At 46.3% G+C, this 16,235-nt stretch overlaps 2 protein-coding genes across 2 annotated transcripts; both read left to right on the top strand.

Annotated features, from left to right (window-relative positions):
• The first annotated feature begins 8,406 nt into the window (after window positions 1–8,406).
• Window positions 8,407–11,635, top strand: LOC123046653 (alpha-1,3/1,6-mannosyltransferase ALG2). The gene is made up of 8 exons (XM_044470058.1): window positions 8,407–8,711; window positions 9,266–9,382; window positions 9,706–9,899; window positions 9,980–10,085; window positions 10,207–10,354; window positions 10,489–10,625; window positions 10,753–10,919; window positions 11,013–11,635. The coding sequence occupies exons 1-8, from the start codon at window positions 8,618–8,620 to the stop codon at window positions 11,304–11,306; spliced, it is 1,257 nt and encodes a 418-aa protein (XP_044325993.1). The 5' UTR covers window positions 8,407–8,617; the 3' UTR covers window positions 11,307–11,635.
• Window positions 11,636–14,310: 2,675 nt separating this feature from the next.
• LOC123042022 (E3 ubiquitin-protein ligase PUB23) lies at window positions 14,311–15,807 on the top strand. The gene has a single exon (XM_044464554.1). The coding sequence runs from the start codon at window positions 14,383–14,385 to the stop codon at window positions 15,637–15,639; it is 1,257 nt and encodes a 418-aa protein (XP_044320489.1). The 5' UTR covers window positions 14,311–14,382; the 3' UTR covers window positions 15,640–15,807.
• The last annotated feature ends 428 nt before the right edge of the window (window positions 15,808–16,235 follow it).

The raw sequence follows: 16,235 nt of genomic DNA, 5'->3' as shown, positions 1-16,235 counted from the left end.
AAGTCGAGCTTTGTAGACAGTAACATTACCGTCAGCGTCAGTCTTCTTCTTGAAGATCCATTTATTCTCAATTGCTTGCCGACCATCGGGCAAGTCAACCAAAGTCCATACTTTGTTCTCATACATGGATCCCATCTCAGATTTCATGGCTTCAAGCCATTTTGCGGAATCTGGGCTCACCATCGCTTCTTCATAGTTCGTAGGTTCATCATGATCTAGTAGCATGACTTCCAGAATAGGATTACCGTACCACTCTGGTGCGGATCTTACTCTGTTTGACCTACGAGGTTCTGTAGCAACTTGATCTGAAGTTCTATGATCATCATCATCAACTTCCTCACTAGTTGGTTTTGACGTCACAGAAACCGGTTCCTGTGATGTACTATTTTCCAACAAGGGAGCAGGTATAGTTACCTCATCAAGTTCTACTTTTCTCCCACTCACTTCTTTCGAGAGAAACTCCTTCTCTAGAAAGGATCCATTCTTAGCAACGAATGTCTTGCCTTCGGATCTGTGATAGAAGGTGTACCCAACTGTCTCCTTTGGGTATCCTATGAAGACACATTTCTCTGATTTGGGTTCGAGCTTATCAGGTTGAAGCTTTTTCACATAAGCATCGCAGCCCCAAACTTTAAGAAACGACAACTTTGGTTTCTTGCCAAACCATAGTTCATAAGGTGTCGTCTCAACGGATTTTGATGGTGCCCTATTTAATGTGAATGTGGCCGTCTCTAAAGCATAACCCCAAAACGATAGCGGTAAATCTGTAAGAGACATCATAGATCGTACCATATCAAGTAAAGTACGATTACGACGTTCGGACACACCATTACGCTGTGGTGTTCCGGGTGGCGTGAGTTGCGAAACTATTCCGCATTGTTTCAAGTGTAGACCAAACTCGTAACTCAAATATTCTCCTCCACGATCAGATCGTAGAAACTTTATTTTCTTATTACGATGATTTTCAACTTCACTCTGAAATTCTTTGAACTTTTCAAATGTTTCAGACTTATGCTTCATTAAGTAGATATACCCATATCTGCTTAAATCATCTGTGAAGGTGAGAAAATAACGATATCCGCCACGAGCCTCAACATTCATCGGACCACATACATCTGTATGTATGATTTCCAACAAATCTGTTGCTCTCTCCATAGTACCGGAGAACGGCGTTTTAGTCATCTTGCCCATGAGGCACGGTTCGCAAGTACCAAGTGATTCATAATCAAGTGGTTCCAAAAGTCCATCAGTATGGAGTTTCTTCATGCGCTTTACACCGATATGACCTAAACGGCAGTGCCACAAATAAGTTGCACTATCATTATCAACTCTGCATCTTTTGGCTTCAACATTATGAATATGTGTATCACTACTATCGAGATTCATCAAAAATAGACCACTCTTCAAGGGTGCATGACCATAAAAGATATTACTCATATAAATAGAACAACCATTATTCTCTGATTTAAATGAATAACCGTCTCGCATCAAACATGATCCAGATATAATGTTCATGCTCAACGCTGGCACCAAATAACAATTATTTAGGTCTAATACTAATCCCGAAGGTAGATGTAGAGGTAGCGTGCCGACCGCGATCACATCGACTTTGGAACCATTTCCCACGCGCATCGTCACCTCGTCCTTTGCTAGTGTTCGCTTAATCCGTAGTCCCTGTTTCGAGTTGCAAATATTAGCAACAGAACCAGTATCAAATACCCAGGTGCTACTGCGAGCTCTAGTAAGGTACACATCAATAACATGTATATCACATATACCTTTGTTCACCTTGCCATCCTTCTTATCCGCCAAATACTTGGGGCAGTTCCGCTTCCAGTGACCAGTCTGCTTGCAGTAGAAGCACTCAGTTTCAGGCTTAGGTCCAGACTTGGGTTTCTTCTCTTGAGCAGCAACTTGCTTGCTGTTCTTCTTGAAGTTCCCCTTCTTCTTCCCTTTGCCCTTTTTCTTGAAACTAGTGGTCTTGTTGACCATCAACACTTGATGCTCCTTCTTGATTTCTACCTCCGCAGCCTTTAGCATTGCGAAGAGCTCGGGAATTGTCTTATCCATCCCTTGCATATTATAGTTCATCACGAAGCTCTTGTAGCTTGGTGGAAGTGATTGGAGAATTCTGTCAATGACGCTATCATCCGGAAGAGTAACTCCCAGTTGAATCAAGTGATTACAATACCCAGACATCTTGAGTATATGCTCACTGACAGAACTATTCTCCTCCATCTTGCAGCTATAGAACTTATTGGAGACTTCATATCTCTCAATCCGGGCATTCTTCTGGAATATTAACTTCAACTCCTGGAACATCTCATATGCTCCATGACGTTCAAAACGTCGTTGAAGTCCCGGTTCTAAGCCGTAAAGCATGGCACATTGAACTATCGAGTAGTCATCAGCTTTGCTCTGCCAGACGTTCTTAACGTCGTCAGTTGCATCAGCAGCAGGCCTGGCACCCAGCGGTGCTTCCAGGACGTAACTTTTCTGTGCAGCAATGAGGATAATCCTCAAGTTACGGACCCAGTCCGCGTAATTGCTACCATCATCTTTCAACTTTGCTTTCTCAAGGAACGCATTAAAATTCAACGGAACAACAGCACGGGCCATCTATCTACAATCAACATAGACAAGCAAGATACTATCAGGTACTAAGTTCATGATAAATTTAAGTTCAATTAATCATATTACTTAAGAACTCCCACTTAGATAGACATCCCTCTAATCCTCTAAGTGATCACGTAATCCAAATTCAACTAAATCATAACCGATCATCACGTGAAATGAATTAGTTTTCAATGGTGAACATCTTATGTTGATCATATCTACTATATGATTTACGCTCGACCTTTCGGTCTCCGTGTTCCGAGGCCATATCTGCATATGCTAGGCTCGTCAAGTTTAACCCGAGTATTCTGCGTGTGCAAAACTGGCTTGCACCCGTTGTAGATGGACGTAGAGCTTATCACACCCGATCATCACGTGGTGTCTGGGCACGACGAACTTTGGCAACGGTGCATACTCAGGGAGAACACTTCTTGATAATTAGTGAGAGATCATCTTAAAATGCTACCGTCAATCAAAGCAAGATAAGATGCATAAAAGATAAACATCACATGCAATCAATATAAGTGATATGATATGGCCATCATCATCTTGTGCTTGTGATCTCCATCTTCGAAGCACCGTCATGATCACCATCGTCACCGGCGCGACACCTTGATCTCCATCGTAGCATCGTTGTCGTCTCGCCAATCTTATGCTTCTACGACTATCGCTACCGCTTAGTGATAAAGTAAAGCATTACAGGGCGATTGCATTGCATACAATAAAGCGACAACCATATGGCTCCTGCCAGTTGCCGATAACTCGGTTACAAAACATGATCATCTCATACAATAAAATTTAGCATCATGTCTTGACCATATCACATCACAACATGCCCTGCAAAAACAAGTTAGACGTCCTCTACTTTGTTGTTGCAAGTTTTACGTGGCTGCTACGGGCTTAAGCAAGAACCAATCTCACCTACGCATCAAAACCACAACGATAGTTTGTCAAGTTGGTGCTGTTTTAACCTTCGCAAGGACCGGGCGTAGCCACACTCGGTTCAACTAAAGTTGGAGAAACTGACACCCGCTAGCCACCTGTGTGCAAAGCACGGCGGTAGAACCAGTCTCGCGTAAGCGTACGCGTAATGTCGGTCCGGGCCGCTTCATCCAACAATACCGCCGAACCAAAGTATGACATGCTGGTAAGCAGTATGACTTATATCGCCCACAACTCACTTGTGTTCTACTCGTGCATATAACATCAAACCATAAAACCTAGGCTCGGATGCCACTGTTGGGGAACGTAGTAATTTCAAAAAAATTCCTACGCACACGCAAGATCATGGTGATGCATAGCAACGAGAGGGGAGAGTGTTGTCTACGTACCCTCGTAGACCGAAGCGGAAGCGTTGACGCAACGTAGAGGAAGTAGTCGTACGTCTTCCCGGTCCAACCGATCCAAGCACCGTTACTCCGGCACCTCCGAGTTCTTGACACACGTACAGCTCGATGACGCACCCCGAGCTCCGATCCAGCAAAGCTTCGGGGAGGAGTTCCGTCAGCACGACGGCGTGGTGACGATCTTGATGTTCAACCGTCGCAGGGCTTCGCCTAAGCACCGCTACAATATGACCGAGGTGTAATATCATGGAGGGGGGCACCGCACACGGCTAAGGAACGATCACGAAGATCAACTTGTGTGTCATGGGGTGCCCCCCGCCCCCGTATATAAAGGAGCAAGGGGGGAGGCCGGCCGGCCCCTTGGGGCGCGCCAAGGAGGAGGAATCCTCCTCCTAGTAGGAGTAGGATTCCTCCTTTCCTACTCCTACTAGGAGGGGGAAGGAAGGGGGAGAGGGGGGAAGGAAAGGGGGGCGCCGCCCCCCCTCCTAGTCCAATTCGGACCAGAGGGAGAGGGGGCGCGCGGCCCACCCTGGCCGCCCCTCTCTCTTCCCACCAAGGCCCATGTGGCCCATTAACTCTCCCGGGGGTTCCGGTAACCCCCCCCCCGGCACTCCGGTTTTCTCCGAAATCACCCGGAACAATTCCGGTGTCCGAATATAGTCGTCCAATATATCAATCTTTATGTCTCGACCATTTCGAGACTCCTCGTCATGTCCATGATCACATCCGGGACTCCGAACAAACTTCGGTACATCAAAATATATAAACTCATAAAGAAACTGTCATCGTAACTTTAAGCGTGCGGACCCTACGGTTCGAGAACAATGTAGACATGACCGAGACACGTCTCCGGTCAATAACCAATAGCGGGACCTGGATGCCCATATTGGTTCCTACATATTCTACGAAGATCTTTATCGGTCAGACCGCATAACAACATACGTTGTTCCCTTTGTCATCGGTATGTTACTTGCCCGAGATTCGATCGTCGGTATCCAATACCTAGTTCAATCTCGTTACCGGCAAGTCTCTTTACTCGTTCCGTAATACATCATCTCGCAACTAACTCATTAGTTGCAATGCTTGCAAGGCTTAAGTGATGTGCATTACCGAGAGGGCCCAGAGATACCTCTCCGACATTCGGAGTGACAAATCCTAATCTCGAAATACGCCAACTCAACAAGTACCTTTGGAGACACCTATAGAGCACCTTTATAATCACCCAGTTACGTTGTGACGTTTGGTAGCACACAAAGTGTTCCTCCGGTAAACGGGAGTTGCATAATCTCATAGTCATAGGAACATGTATAAGTCATGAAGAAAGCAATAGCAACATACTAAACGATCGGGTGCTAAGCTAACGGAATGGGTCATGTCAATCAGATTATTCAACTAATGATGTGATCCTGTTAATCAAATAACAACTCTTTTGTCTATGGTTAGGAAACATAACCATCTTTAATTAACAAGCTAGTCAAGTAGAGCCATACTAGTGACACTCTGTTTGTCTATATATTCACACATGTATTATGTTTCCGGTTAATACAATTCCAGCATGAATAATAAACATTTATCATGATATAAGGAAATAAATAATAACTTTATTATTGCCTCTAGGGCATATTTCCTTCACCCCCCTGCCCCCATATATAACGGAGGGAGGGAAGGCCGGCCGGCCTCTCTAGGCGCACCAAGGGGGAGGAGGAATCCTCCTCCTAGTAGGAGTAGGATTCCTCCTTTTCTAGTCCTACTAGGAGGGGGAAGGAAGGAGAGGGGGGAAGGAAAGAGGGGGCGCAGCCCCTCCTCTAGTCCAATTCGGACTAGGCCCATGGGGCGCGCGGCCAGCCCTCGTGGCTTCTCCTCTTTTTCCCCTAAAGCCCACTAAGGCCCATATGTACTCTCGTATTCCCGTAACTCCCCCGGTACTCCGAAAAATACCCGGATCACTCGGAACCTTTATGATGTCCGAATATAGTCGTCCAATATATCGATCTTTATGTCTTGACCATTTCAAGACTCCTCATCATGTCCCTGATCTCATCCGGGACTCCGAACTACCTTCGATACATCAAAACACATAAACTCATAATACCGATCGTCACCGAACGTTAAGCATGCGGACCCTACGGGTTCAAGAACTATGTAGACATGACCGAGACATGTTTTTGGTCAATAACCAATAGTGGAACCTGGATGCTCATATTGGCTCCCACATATTCTATGAAGATCTTTATCGGTCAAGCCGCATAACAACATACGTTGTTCCCTTTGTCATCGGTATGTTACTTGCCCAAGATTCGACCGCCGGTATCTCAATACCTAGTTCAATCTTGTTACTGGCAAGTCTCTTTACTCGTTCCGTAATGCATTATCCCGCAACTAACTCATTAGTTACATTGCTTGCAAGGCTTATAGTGATGTGCATTACCGAGAGGGCCCAGAGATACCTCTCTGATACTCGGAGTGACAAATCCTAATCTCGATCTTTGCCAACCCAACAAACACCTTCGGAGACACCTGTAGAGCACCTTTATAATCACCCAGTTACGTTGTGATGTTTGATAGCACATAAGGTGTTCCTCCGGTGTTCGGGAGTTGCATAATCTCATAGTCATAGGAACATGTATAAGTCATGAAGAAAGCAATAGCAACATACTAAACGATCAAGTGCTAAGCTAACGAAATGGGTCAAGTCAATCACATCATTCTCTAATAATGTGATCCTGTTAATCAAATGACAACTCATGTCTATGGCTAGGAAACTTAACCATCTTTGATTCAACGAGCTAGTCAAGTAGAGGCATACTAGTGACACTCTGTTTGTCTATGTATTCACACATGTACTGTTTCCGGTTAATACAATTCTAGCATGAATAATAAACATTTATCATGATATAAGAAAATATAAATAACAACTTTATTATTGCCTCTAGGGCATATTTCCTTCAATGTTAGCCGTGAGGAATTTGATAGTCAAATTTCCGACCGCTGTTGTGCTATGCGCCAGCTGTCCCAAAATATCTTACCCACCTAATGGTCATATCATTGAAGGGCATTTATGTCTTATCATGTCGGGCTGCTCCCTAGGCTATAAATAGCCGCCCCCTACAACCACTAGCTGGTTGGCTGCTCTGAGAGAAACTATCACTTGTCATTTGAGAGCATTCCATCCTCCGAGGACTTTGAGCGAAAATCATCAAGTGAGGAAACCCAAACTCAAACACCTTCAAACCCAAAGTGATTGAGCATCACTGAAGAGATTGATCCTGCGTGGATCCGACGCTTGTTACTTTTGAAGACTGTGCATCTTTCAGACGGTTAGGCGTCATGGTCTGACCATCCAAGAGGAAATTGTGGATCGCCGAGTGACCGAGTTTGTTAAGGTTTGGAAGTCACCTGAAGACTTACCATGAGTGATTGGGTGAGGTCTGTGTGACCTTAGCTGAAGGAGAATACGGTGAGGACTGTGTGTCCGGGACTGTGTGTCCTCAGGTTTAAATACCTAGTCGTTCCAACCAGACGTAACTGATCAATCAAATCATTGTCTTCACCAAGCCAACTGGTTCTGTTTCCTTAACTCTTCCATTTCCTCATTACTGTGTTGTGTACTTGTTCATTTCTATTTGAAGACTTTGACTGAAGACTTTCTCAATTTTCTCAGTTCAATTTTCTTCAGTCTGTTTGTCTTTATCTTGTTTATCATGTGTTTATGCTTTCTGTACTCCGTGTTTGTTTTCATTTCATCGTGATAACCATGCTTATGTTTTGTTATGTTTGCATCTGAGTACTTATTCCGCTGCAAGTAGTTCTTCGCTTAGGAATTTCACCCTGAAATCCTCAGTGAAAAATTCATAAAAATCGCCTATTCACCTTCCCTCTAGTCGATATAACACACTTTCACATAGGGCTAATTTGCTCGGACCAAAAAAGACTCACATCAAGTGCTAAGTCAGTGAATTAAGTAGCAAAATCAATGACTTGACTGTCCAACCAAAATGCCCCGTGTTTCTTTGCACTTGATAAATTACCCCCGCCAACTGATAAATACCTCATATGAAGAGTAAAATCAATATAATGTTGCTACAGACACGACAAATTTTGAATGATTTTCATATGATGCATCACATCAATCTGTTTATGCGTACATCAAACCAGATAGCACCTTTCAATATTCCATCCGTCGAAAGTTCGGACGAGCAACTGTCGTCCACACCATAGTTTCAACATCAATATTTAGTACTACTCCGTTCCGTAATGTAAGACGTTTTTTAATACTAGTGTAGGTTAAAAAACGTCTTATATTATGAGACGGAGGGAGTATTTTTACAGCACCATCAACCTTTAGTTAATTACTTTTTTGACAATAAACCTTTAGTTAATTCTATCTCAATTAGAGATAATTTTTGAAATAAACCTCAATTAGAGATGGAAAAGGACAAATTTGCCCCTGGCTGAAAACAACGCACGCACGCACGCCGCTTTCCTTGTCCCGCTCGACTGCTCCGCCGCCGCCGGAGCTCCGCCCTCCCGTCCGCCGGTCGTCCCCAGCCCCCCTGTCGACCCTCCACAGCTCGATCCCATCCCTCTCTACCATATCCTCCGCGCGGCCCCTTCCCGCCCGGCCTTATCCTGCATCGCCGCCGTCCTTGGAAGCGATGGCGGCGGCGGCGGCAGGAGTCGCTGGGGAGTCGTCGGGGACGAAGACGAAGAAGCTTAAGATTGCTGTCATCCACCCCGACCTTGGAATCGGTACGGACCCCTCATCCTCCTCCTCTCACCACATCCGATCGCTAGATGCAGTTCGTCTGAATCTGATGCCATGAGCTGGGAGGATCGAGTAGATCACGTGACTTCTTAAACTCGCCCAGCTAGAAGGTTGAGTCTCTGATTTCGTAGTGTTGATAGATTCTAGGAGGACGGTATCACTGAGCTTCTCCGCATGTCTAGGAGATCCCCAATTTCTGTACTACTCCCTCCGTTCCAAAATAGATGACTCAACTTTGTACTATTTTGGAACGGAGGGAGTAGATTCGAATAGGCTGGTGGTTGTTCAGGTGTAGTATAAGAGCACGGGAAGTGCTGTTTTCCTTTTCATACGAATTGGTGTTTGTAGTGATAGCTTATAATTAGCTTGCTCGAGGAGGCTAGGAGCAACTACACGACTTCAGTGTGGGATCGCACGTCAGCAATATGATACTTTCAGTTACAAAGCATGTACAGAAGCATTGCAGCAGGCGTGATATAGCATATGAACAATGTATGATAACACCTGTCATAGGATTTGAATAACACTTTTGATGTAGGTGGTGCTGAGAGATTGATAGTTGACGCGGCATGTCAGCTTGCTGCCCATGGGCACGATGTTCATGTTTTCACATCACACCATGACAGAAATCGGTGCTTTGAGGAAACAGTCTCTGGTAAATCTCTGAATTATATCTATGTTATATTTCGCTGAAAGCCTGATAGACCTGTTTCTTAAATTTATCCATATCTGAGTTGCAAGTATTTGTGTCAGACTTGATCTGGAGTAAATGTTCTACTCTATTTCCATCAGTTCCTGCAAAATGTCCCATACATAGTACTCCCTCCGTAAAGAAATATAAGAGCATTTAGATCACTAAATAGAGGGAGTATTTTTGTAATAATCTCACATGTATAGTATTGGGTATAATATTTTTGGTAAGGAATGCTTATGATGTGTGTATACAAGTTTTATTGGACTTCTCTGTCTGTTTTCCAGGTACATTCCCAGTTACAGTATATGGAGATTTCCTGCCTCGTCATGTGTTTTACCGCTTTCATGCTGTCTGTGCTTATCTTCGCTGCATTTTTGTTGCACTCTGCGTGCTACTTTGGTGGTCCTCCTTTGATGTCATATTGGTAGACCAGGTTTCTGTTGTGATTCCACTACTTAAACTAAAGGCATCATCAAAGGTACTTATCTCTTATTTGAAGTGATTCAGTGTGCTCTAATTGCAGCTATGTGCTGAGATATTTTTTTGTTGCATTTTCAGACAATTTTTTATTGCCATTTTCCTGATCTGTTGCTTGCACAACATACAACAATTCTTCGGAGGTTATATCGCAAGCCAATTGACATGATTGAGGAAGCCACGACTGGTATTGTCTTGGGCATCCGGAATTGTATCTATACTTATGTCTTGACTTTCCTTTAATTATATGTTGAGAGATCTACTGGCATCCTAATTGTTGCGGTTATTCTTTTTTGCATATATATTAGGTATGGCAGATTTGATTCTAGTCAACAGTAAGTTCACTGCAGCAACTTTTGCCAGGACATTTTGCAGTCTTCATGCTAGAGGAATCGAGCCTGGTGTTCTATACCCAGCGGTCTCCGTTGAGCAGTTTCATGAACCTCATGATTATAAGTAACTTCATGCTTGTATATCTCTTTGTGACTCATTTAGGTTCTATTCGTCCAGATTTTAGTATACAATAGCTGTCTCTCTCGTATTTTATCCTCGTTTGGTGTAGTGAAGCTGAACTGTCATCTTTCTGTCAGGTTGAATTTCCTCTCAATTAACCGGTTTGAGAGAAAAAAGAATCTTGGTCTAGCCATTTCAGCATTTGCTTTGCTCCGGTCAGTTGTTTCTAAGCAACCTGGTGATGCGCTGCTGGAAGCAAGCTTAACAGTGGCAGGTGATGTTTGTTTTATTTGTTATTTCCCCCTTTTATTCACAGGTTTAACCTTACTACATCTGAGTTATTAAACAATATCAGAATATTAACCACTGGCCACCGTTTTCTTTCATTTCTCATGCTGAAGGTGGGTACGATAAGCGTCTCAAAGAAAACGTTGAATACCTTGAGGAGCTCAAAAGATTGGCAGCGACTGAAGGTGTTTCTGAACATGTTAAATTTGTGACATCTTGTTCTTCAGCTGAAAGAAACGAGCTTCTGTCCAACTGCCTTTGTGTGTTGTACACTCCAAAGGTAAACAACGCCTACCACCATTTGTGTAAGACTTTTATCAATCTAAGCAGATTATTCTAATTCAGCCTACATGTCGTACACTACTACGTCCAGGACGAGCATTTTGGCATTGTTCCTCTTGAAGCCATGGCAGCATACAAGCCTGTAATCGCATGCAACAGTGGCGGTCCAGTGGAAACAGTGGTGAATGAAGCGACAGGTTTTCTGTGCGATCCCTCCCCCATTGAATTTTCCAAAGCCATGGTGAAGTTTGTGGGCGATCACGATCTAGCGATCCGGATGGGCAAGCAAGCACGCGACCGCGTGGTGCAGAAATTCTCGACCAAGACGTTCGGCGACCTCCTGAACAGCTATGTCCTCAATGTCTACCATCAGAGGATGGAGTGATCTGAGTTCGGTGTCGGCAGCGCCAAATGGAGGCCTTTTGAGTAGCACATTAACATCATCCTTTTTTTTTATCCTTGTGACTTGTGAGTTCTGACTTTGATGCACACATTTGGAGGCAAGTTAGCATGGTCTTGCATGGTGATGGCGACTTTGTATTATTGGCGACTGATGAACTGATTTCTCTGTCGATCTGTGTATTCTCTCGGATATTCATGCGGCCAAGCTCATAAATAAGGGTTTGACCGGTCAAATCTGAACAGTCGGCATCAGTTCTCACTTGCAAGCGGCACTGTGTTAAGAACGATGTTTGAATGGAATCTTGTTGGTCATGGTAGCTGTGCCAATTATTTCCTGATGGAGCCCCTTTTGTTAATTCGGTGAAGGATTGCGATTCATCCAACCACCGTATTTCTCCAGGGTTCTGCAGCCATACGTTTTTGGGAAATGTTGGCCTGAATGCGAAAACAAGCAAATCTGATCCAGTGTCAAAATGCTGTGTGCTGAACCAAAAAGTTAAACTATGATGGGTGTCTTCTCGAGGAGAAACTCTCGAGTGTGAAGAAGCAAAGTAAAACCCCTCGATCTGCAATGTCAACGCGGTTCTGCCAGCGGCAAAACGTTGCTTCCGCTCAGAGGGAACTGGGCTTGCAAGGTCAAAAACTGTAGGAAAAAACCCCAAAGTCTACGGCCCGGAGTATATATTACTCCGTACTATGTGAATTCCTGTAACTCACCAGCGAACAATACCAAATGTCTGACAGTGTCATCAGTATAGTAAATAACTTTCTTAAACCCCTAGCCCTAGGCCGGTGACGGTGGCGATGAGGACGCGTACATTTGTTTTCCATATCGGATTCGTCAACGGACCTTAGCAGCTTCCTGATGATCGCTTGATCAGGAGCAGCTGTGCTACGTGCTGATTGCTGATTGCGGCGTTTCTTCAGAAAAAACAGGGGAAATCGGGGCGGTCAAACCGATCGGGACGCGCCCGTTGGTTGGAGACGGTACGCCCGAAGCATGGCATGTGGGGGCGGCCTGGCAGACGCAGACGCTCGAAGTCGTCGGGCGGGCGACGGCGAGAAACAGCGGGCCGGGCAGGGCATCACGGCGTGCTGCACGTCGGGTCGGCAAGTGGCTGTTAACTAGGCGTAGTACGTATTACGGGCGATTTTTCATGTGCAAGTTGGAGCAGATACCATTTTAAGACACAGATTTGGTGCAAGTTTTGGTCTATGCCTTGGAAATTTGCGGATTTCGCTAAGTGGTGATGCACTAATCTAGTGGACAGCTTCAGGCCAACCGATTTTGTGCTTTGCGTTTGCAGGATTAATAAACATAGTAGAGCATCCAAGCGACCCTTTGCATCCATCCGTGACCAATGCTCCCAATATATTAAGCTTGGTCTGGCATTCTGGACTATAATGTGATCATTAAAGGGTAAGTGTGTTTTGCATTGCGAGTTGAGGTAACTTGATGATGACGAGCCACTTGCTAATGAACTGCACAAGCGACGGATTACCTGTGATGAAATAGATCTTCGTGACTGATGTGTGAGGTGTTTTGGTTGAGACTGTACTCGTTGCTCGTCCTGTTCTGCTTGCAATGGTTCTGGTTTCAGGAGTGGGCAGGCAGACAGTGATGACCGGGAAAGATACCGTAATGACACCAGACTCCCACCTAAACCGCGAAAAAAGGAAAGAGAGTTCATGAATTTTGGCTTGTAGTATCTTGGCGTCCATAATGCTTTTATCCTCGGCGCACATGGGGAATTGTTTGGGTGGGATTTAGCATCAGCGAGTGTGGATAAACTTTCACCGTGGGTTACTACTGAACCATTTCCTTTTGCGGAAAACTGAACCATTTGCTGTACTACTAGTTAACTTCTGTATTAAGATATATTTTTCGATGAACAGGGTGGGTGACTGGATGCATATATAGTTAACTTAGGCATTAAGATATTTGAATTTTTCAAGAAATGCGCTTTATTGTATTATAGTTTATGCAGTGCATCGCTCGCCATTAAGGAATTCGTCTCTAGAGGAGTTGAGGATCCGGCTGGAAAATTTGAATAGGAAAATGCCCGGTCATAGTCAAAGGAAACGCTCAACCGCTCTCTGGACTGAACTTAAGAATGAACGGAGCAAACATAAGAAGAAATGGAGCTGGATCAGGAATAGTTTAACACTAAAAAAAACCTGCTGCCATCACCGGCCACCTCCTCATCTTAACAACTCCAACCTGCATCTCAAGGTTTTCAACGCTAGAAAATAAAAATCAAGGCTCCTCGAAAAGAAAAAGGATAAGTATCAGTAGTATTAGCAGAAGAAGAAGTAAACATTTCATCTTCCTCTTGTTTCTGGCAACTTGGTAAGCGGCATCGATCATAATTTGCACCAAGTCGTTGGTAAATTTCCGCTCTAACCAACCGACGGGCAAGCTGTTGGCCGGGTTGCTTTGCTTCAGTCGACGCCCGTCGAATCCATGCATGTGGCTAAAAGTCCCGTCAAAACGCCGAAGGGTTACCGCTGGGCGTGAGACGGAGTCTCTGGCTGAAGATCGTGGCAGCAACCCATATCGTCGCGCCACCTTTATCTTTAATTTTTAGTTTTATACTGTATATACAAACATATTTGCCAACCTTGCACTCAATGCATATGTGTAAGCATCGCCTACCATTCTGGCCCTCTGACCATTGACTCCGCGGTATTATTATACGCGCGTACGATCCACAGAAATCAAACAGATAAGGTGGGAATACCGCGAGCTGCTCGGTTTATCCTGTTTTTCTATAGGGTTTCAAGAGGATTTTAAATTTAAGTCTGTGACGACGCAGTGCATAATTTATGATATACAGTTTGATTGGAGAGAGTGGATGCCTCATTCAGAACTACTGCCACATGGATTAGTTCTACGGGCTTGCATGACTTCAGCAGTACGCATGCACAGGCTGCAGTTGCAGATAGTAGTATAAAACCAACATCCCTGTTCGTTCCCAGACAAACTACATTTCATTTCAGGACAAGAATTTAGGCTCCTTTGATTGGCACAAGGGTAGAAGATCCATTCATTCTAGGCGATGGCCATGGACGAGTCACCCCAGCTGTTCCTGTGCCCGATCTCCATGGAGCTGATGGAGGACCCCGTCACGGTGTCCACCGGCGTCACCTACGACCGCCGGAGCATCGAGCGGTGGTTCTTCAAGTACGGCAAGACCACGTGCCCGGCCACCATGCAGCGCGTCGCCTCCCTCGACCTCACGCCCAACCACACCCTCAAGCGCGTCATCGCCTCCTGGCAGGACCGCGCCTCCACCTCCTCCTCCCCCTCCAGCCCCGCGGGCGCGTTCAAGCCGATGGCGCGGGAGCGGCTGCCGTCGGTGCTCGCCGGCATTGAGGGCACGCCCTTCAAGGTCACCGCGCTCAAGGGCCTGAGGCTCTGCATGGCCGGGGACCAGGCGGCGCGGGACGACTTCGTGGCCTGCGACGGCATCCAGGTGCTCGGCCGCGTCATGGCGCAGGCGCTGGCGGAGAGCGGCGCCGGCGGGGACTTCTCGGCGTTCCGGACGTGCGAGGAGGCCGCCGCCGTCCTCGCCACGCTCCCGCTCTCGGACGAGGAGTCGGTGGACCTGGTACTGAGGCCCGAGTGCATGAGGCCCATGGTCGCGCTGGTCCAGCGCGGCAGCGCCGACGCGAGGCTGCACGCCATGTCCATCCTCGCCAAGGTCTCCGAGGCCAGCGGCGCCCGCAACTGGACCGAGGACGTAGACGTCGACGACATGGTCAAGTCCCTCCTCGACCTGCTCTCTGACGGGGCCTCCTCCAAGCTCAGCTCCCGCGCGCTCGACGTGCTCATCGACGTCACGGCGCGCTCGCGCTCCAGGGGCGGCGCCCGGCGCGGCAAGGGCGTGGTGGAGGTGGGCGCCGTGCGGGTGCTCGTGGAGCTCCTCCCGGAAGCCGACCGACACGTCACCGAGCGGGCGCTCCTGCTCCTGAAGCGGCTGTGCAAGTGCCCCGAGGGCCGGCTCGCGTTCGCGGAGCACGGGCTCGCCGTGGCGGCCGTGGTGCGGACCGTGCTGCGGGTGTCCGGCCTGGCCACGAGGCTGGCGGTCAACGTGCTGTGGCTGGTGTCGTGCGCGGCGCGGCCCACGGAGAGGGTGCTCGACGACATGGTGGCGAGCGGCGGCGTGGCGAAGCTGCTGGCGCTGCTGCAGGCGGACAGCTCGCCGTCGACCAAGGAGAAGGTGGCGAGGATGCTCAGGGTGCACGGCGCCTTCTGGAGGCAGTACCCTTGCATCCCCGCCGACCTCAAGGACTACCTCAAGTTTCTCAAGTGACCTGTCTGCGTGCTCGATCAGTTGATCTGCAAGTGTACAGAGAAGTGAGGGGATGGAGTGAATATATTGTTTGTTAGGGAAGATTGAAATCCGATCCATGCGTTGAGCATGAGGATGTGTGTACAGATTAAAGGTTCAAAATTGAATTGATAGTGGTTTTTTGATCCACCCAGGGTTCCATCACTCATCAATTCCAGTTTGGAGGCATATCCTTGATTTGTATATAGTTATATGTATCAAATGGTTATTCAAGTGAGTAATGACTTTGTTTGCTCAAGGCAAGGAGACTGCAGCTCACATAGACATGGTTCGGTTCTCCCATGCGATCTTTGTTAGGGTGACACTTGGGTGCACTCTCCTCTTTTGGTAAAATCAGTGAACTTGTGCACGATGGAAGTCCAAAAAATATACTTATCTAGATAAATTCCACAACATTTTACACAAGATGCATTTACCATGTCATAAAATTTCATGCCTGCATTAGATTTACCACTGTGAAATAAAATGACGGAAGCAGTTGAATAGAAGAATGAATAGAAACATAATTTCGGGGACCTTATTGTTTTCTGATGGGTGATGGTAGGGTAAGATTTTTA

Source organism: Triticum aestivum, chromosome 2B, assembly GCF_018294505.1.
Source record: "Triticum aestivum cultivar Chinese Spring chromosome 2B, IWGSC CS RefSeq v2.1, whole genome shotgun sequence".
Lineage (NCBI taxonomy): Eukaryota > Viridiplantae > Streptophyta > Magnoliopsida > Poales > Poaceae > Triticum > Triticum aestivum.
This window is presented reverse-complemented; position numbering and strand designations above follow the sequence as displayed.

Bases quoted from the DNA above. Each gene is read 5' to 3' on its own strand.
- LOC123042022 (XM_044464554.1), top strand. From the start codon at position 14,383: ATGGCCATGGACGAGTCACCCCAGCTGTTCCTGTGCCCGATCTCCATG.
- LOC123046653 (XM_044470058.1), top strand. From the start codon at position 8,618: ATGGCGGCGGCGGCGGCAGGAGTCGCTGGGGAGTCGTCGGGGACGAAG. The intron at 9,383-9,705 runs GTAAATCTCTGA...TCTGTTTTCCAG, and splicing joins CTTTGAGGAAACAGTCTCTG to GTACATTCCCAGTTACAGTA. The intron at 9,900-9,979 runs GTACTTATCTCT...TTGCATTTTCAG, and splicing joins AACTAAAGGCATCATCAAAG to ACAATTTTTTATTGCCATTT.